This window comes from Pyxicephalus adspersus, chromosome 10, assembly GCF_032062135.1.
Source record: "Pyxicephalus adspersus chromosome 10, UCB_Pads_2.0, whole genome shotgun sequence".
In the NCBI taxonomy this organism is placed as follows: Eukaryota; Metazoa; Chordata; class Amphibia; order Anura; family Pyxicephalidae; genus Pyxicephalus; species Pyxicephalus adspersus.
In genome coordinates, this window is record NC_092867.1 from 53,648,225 (window position 1) to 53,657,686 (window position 9,462).

The following is a 9,462-nucleotide window of genomic DNA, read 5'->3' on the forward strand; positions in this document are numbered from 1 at the left end:
TGTACATGCTGTAATGATATGATCGTTTAAATATAATCCACCAATAGTGTACACACGCTAGATACAATCGTTTGAACGATGCAGGGAGGGACATGTAAAGGAGAAAGTGTACCGCAGAAACATGCACAATCACTGAACGACAGATAGTGAACGATCGTCAGCCAATCAGATCCGCCGTGATGGTCGTTCATTTCCAACAACATCTCATTTGTCGGGGTTGTTGCTTAGTTGTTGGTCACCTTTTTTGTGAACGATTTTCGGCTGATCGGTTGTGCGCAAACAGCAACCGGCTGATGTTAAATGTGCGCAAACAGCAACCACCTTGCCACTCGATTTTAGAAGGAACAAACGGATATGTTTTATATGCTGCATTGCTATTGCATTAATAAGATTGACACAATGCAAAAACAGATGTGCTGAGATAATCACCAACTCTAGTGTTTTGGCACCAGTGTTTTGATCATTGACAGAAGAGGGATAGAAGAAATGATTAAATCCAAAGGCTGTGAATACTCTATTTCTTTGCCTGTCAGTCAAAGGATTGCTGCCTCATCACAAATGCAGAAAAGTGAGATTATGTCCTTATCAACCTGAGCTTTGTATCAAGGTGAGAGAGCATATCATGCCACTCAAGGCAAGCCATACAACACTCAGGGATTAATGCACAATAGCTGTAGTGCTGGCAGGATTACAACTGTGTACATGTTGCAATGCATGTTATCTATGTTGCTGTTTTTTGTTCTTAATCTTTACATTGTTTGTATAAAACTGAGGTGTCTGTGCATAGTCTGCATAAAAACAAACAGTTCAGCTGAGCATTCAAATTTATGCCTTGGGTGGGGAGGGCATATGTAAAGAGGAGAAAGGTGAGTAGAATGTAACAGGTTCCTGTTTGCACCAGCCTTGACCCACTTGGAACAATGAGTTGATGTAATTGTGCACACTGGAGAGGATCTTTCAGGAGCTGCAATGCAAAAAACCCGAATTTTTAGATCTGAGAAGTGGCACATCCATTAGATCCATTAATAAATAAATTAGATCCATTAATGGATCTGGTTAATCCATTGTGGGTGGGGGAATCTTTCAGAAGAGAAAGCAAAGCTTGTAATTGTCCTGGAAAGATTGAAATGTGTTGTCAGTAGCTGGCCAGGGCTGAGACTCAGAAGTGCTTTCAGCAGCTTGTTGGGGCTCATCACTTTGACCTACTCTTCTAATGCACTCAAAAGAAGGAGGATGAAGCTGCATACAGAAGGCACATTCAACAATGAATACAGAAATTTAAAGATTGACTACATAGGATAGAAATGACCAGTATAAGGTTATCAAGGAAAGGTAGAACAGTTTGTTAATGGACTCGTATGAAAGAGTAAATCTGGTCAAACAAGACAGGCCAGGTTACCTGGGGAATTTTTAATACTTTGTGGACACAGACAAAATGTATTAGCATTTTTTAAATCCCCATACCATATACCATAAAAAAAATGGTAGTTACAGGGCTCCAAAGAAAATCAGTACTAAAAAAGCATCAATGTCTGTTACTGCTGACCAAGAAATGTTATCAAACACAAGAAAAATATATGTGTGCCCCAAAAAAACACCAGTAGTTTAGGAACAAATATTGTTTCATATTCAAAAACCAAAACCTAAATACTGACTAAAAAACATACAAAATGTTATTCATTACTCCACATACACTAAAAAACACCAATATATATTAAAACACCTTACAATCACACATCCTAAAAATGTGTTTTTGGATGGTTCATATACATAAAGTATCCCTTCATCATATTTCAAATGGGTGATGCGTTTCTTGACCGCTTACTTATTACAGTAGTGGTACCTCTACTATGGACATATTTTAAGATGTTGAAAATCCAACAACCCCAAAGTGTCTAAAGTCCCCATTTTGATTAGTCGGTATGCTGATCAAGAAATACTCACTGTCTGGCTAATATTCTGATCCAAAAAAATAAGGAGCATTGACATTACCTTACTTAAACTGCATGCTTGTTCCAGGCATGAGTCAAAAAATATTGAGGCTGGAGACAACCCCAAAGTATTCAATTTTTAGAGCAATTCTGTAATGCAGATAGTTTATATTGCAGTTAGAAATTTGGCTCTACATAGGAGAGAGCTGTTTTTTACATTTTCAGAATCTAAAGCCTTATAAAGTGATACGTAGCCTAATCGTCTTATACTTGATTGCACCAGCTCTTTGTAAAAGTGGTATACATTGGTGATCTGGTCATAAGCCCCTATTGTTGATTCTATATCTCCCTTTTATGTTAGAACCAAAATACTTTATTACACATTTTCCCCTAACATTTTCATTTTGTGGAATTCTTATTTTAAACCAATACTAAAGAGAAATAAGGTTTTTAAAAATGCATTAAATTGTATGCATACTTCATAACTTAGCAGGAGACGGAACTTTCCTTTTTGAGTACCGTATATCCTTTTTTTTTCAGAAAACTGACGTTTCTGAGAGGATGAAAAAGGATAGGCGTACATGCTACAATCCTTGAATGCACACATATTTTTTTGCTTTAACTTTGCTGACACTTTTGCTGATACGTAATTTATGTATAAATGATGCATTAGAATTCTTATGTGACTACTGTGTGATAACTGGTAACTTTGTTAAAAAATTTAATATTATGCAGTCATGATAAAAAATAGTAATTATTGCTCAATTTGCAGACATGACAGTGCAAATGTAATTGAACTGCGACACCTATTGGTCAGACAAGCGAGGTGCACTTAATGGTGTTTATGGTATGTGTCTATTTACCAAACTTCAGTGTTCATAGGTGATGTTATGCTCATTTATTTATAGTTATATAGTATACAGAGTTCATAGTCAAATCTCTTTTCATCTCTTAGAATCTAATACTTCTACCATGTCATTTTTTTTTTTTTTTAGAATCTTGCGATTCGTGAAAAACACACCCCGTGCTCGGAAAAAAAGTGAAAAATGCAAAAACACTCCACAAAAAGCGTGCACTGGGTTATTATTGGTAATCCCTCCTCTAAAGAGGAAGGGCCACCCTTTTCCTTCTACCATGTCATATAACATTCACACAGCCTGAGGGTAATTTAGGAGAAAGTCAATTAACCTATCAGCAAGCTTGCAGGATATTGCAGGAACCCTTCACAAACATATGGAGAACAGAAAAACGTAATTCAAATTACTCAAATTCAAACCAGGGACCCTATGGGCAAAATTGGCTATGTGTACTGCACTCATTCAGATGTATGCTAAAATGCTCCCAACAAAAGTCCAAAATATGAAAAACACAGCAATTAATGTGTATTAAATTAATGCAATTAATGCATTGTTTAACTTGAAGGAATCCTAATGCACTTCCCCCAAACAGCCACTTGCTGTCCTCAGTGAGCCGCCATAGACAAATGTTTCAATGATAAGGAATACTGAATCCTTGTAAAACCAATATTTATCAGTGTAATGAGTTGCTGAACACAATATCTCTGGTGAATGCTGAGAGGACTGGGTTACTTGGTCAGTTACTGTATTTAGGACAAATTAAACAGCAGTTTTTGGCAGTTATTAGACCTTTTTTTTTTTAGTGTCCTATTTTCCCCAAAACACCTTTTGGACTGCTACCTATAGCTTAACAAAAACTTTTATATAAAGTGACCACACCCTGCTATTATATATATAGACCTCTAGTGGGTGCCTGTGTTACCTTTCCCAGAATGATGCCCTTAGTGCTGGATGGTGCCTGGCTCTTGTTTTTCGCTGTGTGGCCCCTTTTTGGATTGTGCAGTAATATTACTAAAATTGACTACTTGTGTGGGGTGGAAGGGGTTCAAATTCAAGTGGAACCAGGTTTCTTGGGGAAAGAAGTAACCTTTCTTGTCCGGGGTGAGTTCCAAATTATTTCATGTAGGATCAGCTGTTTAGCTTGTGGATAATTCTGGTCTTAATACACTTCCCTTGTGTGTGTGTGTGTATGTGTGTGTGTTTGTGTAAATATATATATATATATATATATATATATATATATATATATATGTGTATATATATATATATATATATATGTGTATATATATATGTGTGTGTTGGTAGCTATTTAAATGTATTGCTGGAGGTATAACATGCAATATGTCACAAAGCAGTGTGGGGTGTTGGTGCAATTAGAATTGGGCATGTTTTGGTCAAATAACTGTTTTTTTTTTAATGACTTTACATAATTGTAGGGGAAGATTGCAATTTTTGGCAGCCTTAGTGTTGAAATTTTGCAGCTTTGCTGCCAATGCTGCTTCATATATTGAACCTGAATACCTGTTACCCCAGCTGATGCTGTTGTTCCTTTCAGCATAAATGTCCTGCAGAGACATTTGATCCAGAAGGATGAATGCATCAATCCCTGCAGCAGGGGAACCGGTATCCACATAAATGGATATATAGAATGAGGGGCAAACATGGGGAGGTGCAAATTGTGCCGCTGCATGAAGGCCTTAAACCCCCTTCAGAAAACAGGGGGAGCCCAAGTCATTTCTACTCTGGGGCCCACTGCTGGCTTTGTCAACCAGGGTGCGAAGTCCAGTGAGTGAAGCCTTGGTCTTGCCTTTTGAATACATAACCCAGGATAAACGCTCTTTGAGTTTCTTTTTATTTTTCTTCCGCACTCTTTGGTAAAGCATGTTTCATGCATTGGTTTGCTGTGATTTTTAAATGGCACCGCATTATACAGCCTTTAACTTTGGATAAAGTGGTGAAGGGTTAGGACTGTGAAGCATTACTTGCTGGCTGTATAGCTGCCAGGGATTTTGCAATCTATTTGAGCTGGTGACCATTGTCCTTGAGACTAAAAGGTATATAAAATCTAAAGTGTAAATATTCATTCATAAAACCTGTCTTGGAATTTGTTCCCTAAAGAGGGAAGAGAATATTAGGTATGATATATTTGTGTAATAGGCTCCTTGGGCACTTTGACGTGACATCTGTACATCTCCACAACATCTGCTACAACACAACATCACAGTTCCTTGCAACTTTACTTTTTCAAATTCCCCATGTATTATTTTATTATGGTGCAATACATAGAGATCTAGATAGAGATGTTGTATTCCAGGTTGATGGGAAATAATGCAGGTAGGTCTGTGTATTGGTGGGTTTGGGGTAGTGTAATGGATCACACACTTTATGCCGCCTTAGGGGCTGATAGGAGAGTAGGCAATGAGTAGATTTTTCATAATAATGCCCTTATATAAACATGAAATAAACTACTTTTGTAGTTAGGGGAACATAGAGAGATGAGGACTGGCTGCAGGAGAAATGGAAACGTTTTGGGGTGATCCTTAGTCCAGTGTTTTACTTTTTTTGTTTTTTTTGTTTAATATTTTTGTTATTGTCTAAACACATTTAATGCAGCTCTTAGAAATCTGTTCTTAGTGTTCTTTTTCTTTTTATCTTTTTTTGCTTTGTTCTAGATGAATTTGGAATGGCTTATAATCTTGATGGATGTGTTTCAAAATGTGTCTTCTCCGCTAAAAAGCCAAATGGAGAAAACATCTTCTTTGTGTCTTATCATATCTGTATTTCATTTCGGGAGGTCTGTATGTAATATTTATTTTTAATATTGATGTATCGAGAGTGGCTGGAACATTCAAAGATGGGTGGGAAAACCTAACTGTTGGAAATTATGGCAGGGAGGTATTATTTTTAATATTAAAGCAACTGCCTACCTGCTTCTTCCCAACTTTATTATAGTAAAACTAAGCTGGCTGTTAACACATTTGGTCAAGCAAAAACCTGCTCGCCTTTGGTAGATCGTCTAGCACTAAAAACATGCTTACAAAGATTTTTTTTTCACAAAACATTTTTTGCTTGGCTAATATGTTTGCTGGCTTGAGTAAATCAACTTGCTGATTGGGAACAAGTATGCCGAGTCCTGACTTTCTGATGTGATTACTTGTTCCTAGTTAGCAAGACAAAGGTATTTATGCCAATGGATCATCATAACAACTAGGCAAGTAGCATTTCTAAAGGTTGTTTTATGTTAAAACCAGTTGGGCAGTTTATGGAGCTGAAACGTTTATGGTAAAAATAAGTGTAAAAAAAAAAAGTGTTTTTTTTCTGCAAGATGTTACAACTACAGAGTAAAGATACATAACTAATGTGCTGATATTGTGTGAAGACACATATATTGTGTGTATGTGTGTATATATATATATATATATATATATATATATATATATATATGTATAATTATCTTTCATTTGTAAAAGGTGTTGTCCCAAGTCTGTATCCTTGCTGAACTAGTGCTGTTAGTGATTACTGAAGTGTTTGTTAATGGTCTACTTTCAGTATGAGACCTTTTTATTCCTCTTCCTTGGTAGGAGGAGTCATGGAACCTACGTGTGCGCTTGTTTGGCAGTAACAAAACTGAGGACATAGACATTGTTTGTCCAAAATCAAAAAAGAAGAAACCTCGAATGATTACCCAAAAGCCTAGAAGTACTAGAGTGCGACAGATGACTACTGTGCCCACTTGGACAACATCACTCAGCAGTTCTTCCACCCAAGGACATGTAGGTTTGTCAACTAAACCCGGTGGTATTCAGGGTGAAGGTGAAGTCAAACCAACAACTACTCCTGGTAAAGGGCTTGTAACAAAAGAGGTTATTGTGACTACGACAAGCCCCCTACCCATTGTAGGACGTCTAACAACATCTACAACCTTTCCAGGTGAGGACAATGTTGGCCATGTTAGGGCAAGACCGAATAAATTTTTCTTAGAATTTGTCACTTTGACAACAGTTTACAGGTCCAGTTTACACAAAACTGATGTTTTCAGTTTATGCAGATGCTTGTAGGCGGAATTACTATTGCTGCAGGATGGGATGTTCTCTGTAGTATTTCTAATGAAAGGGATGTTTGGCTTTATTTCTAATGAAAGGCTTTGTTATGGACCAACTCCAATTACTATTTTTAAGGCCTTGAAAATGACACCAAGTTTGTCTGACATGTGGGAAGCCATTGGTTATTGGAGCACGTTAGAATTTACCTAAACCTTACTTCTTGGGGTTGGCAAACACCTTAAATTGGAACAGGATTTAGAAAGTGAACTTTTGCTATATTATACATTAAGAAATATTAATTCAGAAATATGTTTCATGGTACTGCTTAGGCACACTTTGTACTAAAATTACTTGTTTGGGGAAAAAAAGCAGTATTTTTGGCTTGGGAAGTTCAGACCATTGCCTCCACAGCCTCACCCTGTTGAACAACAAACACACGCTGGCTGAAATGGACCATCTTGGGGAAATGGTAACCAATTTGTTAACCTTTGCCATACTCACACAAGACTTCCATTACATGCTTAGAAGAAGCACGAACCAATACTTTTGACAACCACAGTTTCAAATCTGCAAACGGAATAACTGTGAAATATAGTCAAGTAAAGGTTGGTTTGCCTTATTCAGGTTGCTTGTGCAAGACCCAGTCATTAGAGTAGTTGGGATCTATGAACCACTTCATGACCATGGCAAATAAAATATTCTGTATGAGATCTCCCTAAAATGACTTTTTCTAGGCCAGTACACAGAGGAGTAACTGATATGACCATCCAATGCCAGCAAGGTGTAGCAGGGCTGAACCGGTGTGTTCATTTGGTGAATTCTGCAGGTTTATTATTATTCATCATATTATACAGCACTGTGCATTAAATAGGGGTTGCAAATGACAGACAGATACGGACAGTGACACGGGAGGAGAGGACACTGCCATGAAGATCTTACAATCTAGAAGGTTTAGGGAAGTATTACACAATAGTAGGGGAGATATGGATTGGTGGGAAGTAGACAGAGTTTTAGGAGACAGAAGAAGATAGGTAGGCAAGTTTTGAAAAGATGGGTTTTGAGTGCTCTTTTCAAAGTTAAAGGTTTTTTGGGTTTTCTATTTGACCTGCAAGAGGGCAGATTTTTAGTTCAAAATATGGTGTCCAACTAGGCATGTCTGGGATTCTGGGAATAGGCTAAAGAGGGGTTTTGGGCTTCCTTAGGCTTAGAAGAACATTTCTTGATCACCTATAGATGATCTGGCTATAATGCTTCAACATGCTGACTGTTGTATGTATCTTTGTAATGGAAATATAAAAAATATTAGAATTTGTGTCCCTAGGATACAGCTCAGAGGTTTGTCAGAGGCCACTTCACTTCTACACTTTTTGGTCAGATCCTGAGTTGTATGACACCTGACAACACAAAAATTCCACTTCTATAACACATGTTCTACTGTAGCTCCCCTGGAAATATGTACTGGTGGATTATCTGATAAAAGAACTGCTCTCCATTACCTCCTCCTTTGGACTCACACAGAACATAAACGGCCACACACAACGCCGGACACGTCGGCCTACACACCCCACCCTCCTTGACAACTCGCTATTTCCCCTTTATGATTACAACCTTATCACCTTCAACCTATCAAACTCTTGGCCCCCTTTGCCACATCCCAGAAATGGTCAATGGCATAGAGATATCCGCAATGTTGACCACAACCTATTATCAAACTGCCTTGCGTCCCGAACCCCCCACCCTTTCTAAAATCGCATTTCCGGATAAAGCTGCCACTTGGTTCAATCACACTCTCTCTCTGGCTCTTGATAGAGTTGCCTCTGCCACCTTCCGCTACCCCCGTCCTGCTAACCCCCGACCCTGGCACAACAATCACACCAAACATCTACAAAAGCCTGTTCGTGCAGCTGAGCACAAGTGGGGGAAATCTGGCCTCATCGCTCACTTCATGGACTACAAAGCCAGACTACAACACTGAACTCGCGGTCACCAAGCAAAATTATTTCTCCGCTGTCATTTCCTTTCAAACTTCCAACCCACGTAGCCTCTTCTCAACAATTGACTCCCTCCTAAACCCCACACCTGCTCCCCCCACAACTACCTTCCCTGCCCAAGACAGGGATAAAATTGACAAATCAGACATGATGTCTCTGTTCACCGGGCCACTCCAACCATATCTACCCCTTCCACCTGTAAACCATCACTTGCCTCCCTCAGTCCTGTTACTGTGGATGAAGTCTCCTCTCTTCTCTCATCTCCGTCTACTGTCCGCTTGACCCAATTCCCTCTGATCGACTCCCTGCCCATGCCTCCACCCTGGCCCCGCCCTAACTGAACTATTCAACCTCCATTTCTACTGGTATCTACCCCTCCGCTTTCAAACATGCCATTATTCTCCCTATCCGTGACACTGCTCTCTCTTGGTTTGCTTCCTATCTGTCTGACTGCTCCTTTTCTTTCAATGGTAATTCCTCCTCTCCTACTCTCCTCCCTGTTGGTGTTCCCCAAGAGTCAGTCCTTGGACCGGTCCTCTTTTCTCTGTACACAGTCTCATGTCCTCCTTTGGCTTACAGTACCATCTGTATGCTGATGACACTCAAATCTATCTGTCCACCCCTGACCTGTCTCCCTCAG

The 9,462-nt window shown here is 38.9% G+C and overlaps 1 protein-coding gene across 2 annotated transcripts in view; it reads left to right on the forward strand.

Moving 5' to 3' along the window:
• The first annotated feature begins 3,705 nt into the window (after positions 1–3,705).
• LOC140339400 (zona pellucida sperm-binding protein 4-like) overlaps positions 3,706–9,462 on the forward strand; it is a 23,106-nt gene continuing 17,349 nt past the window's right edge. For both annotated transcript variants that reach the window (XM_072424101.1, XM_072424102.1), the window contains exons 1-3: positions 3,706–3,889; positions 5,461–5,582; positions 6,370–6,718. In XM_072424101.1, coding sequence (XP_072280202.1) covers positions 3,721–3,889; positions 5,461–5,582; positions 6,370–6,718 — 640 coding nt within the window. In that variant the 5' untranslated portion in view covers positions 3,706–3,720. The remainder of the gene's footprint in view (positions 3,890–5,460; positions 5,583–6,369; positions 6,719–9,462) is intronic.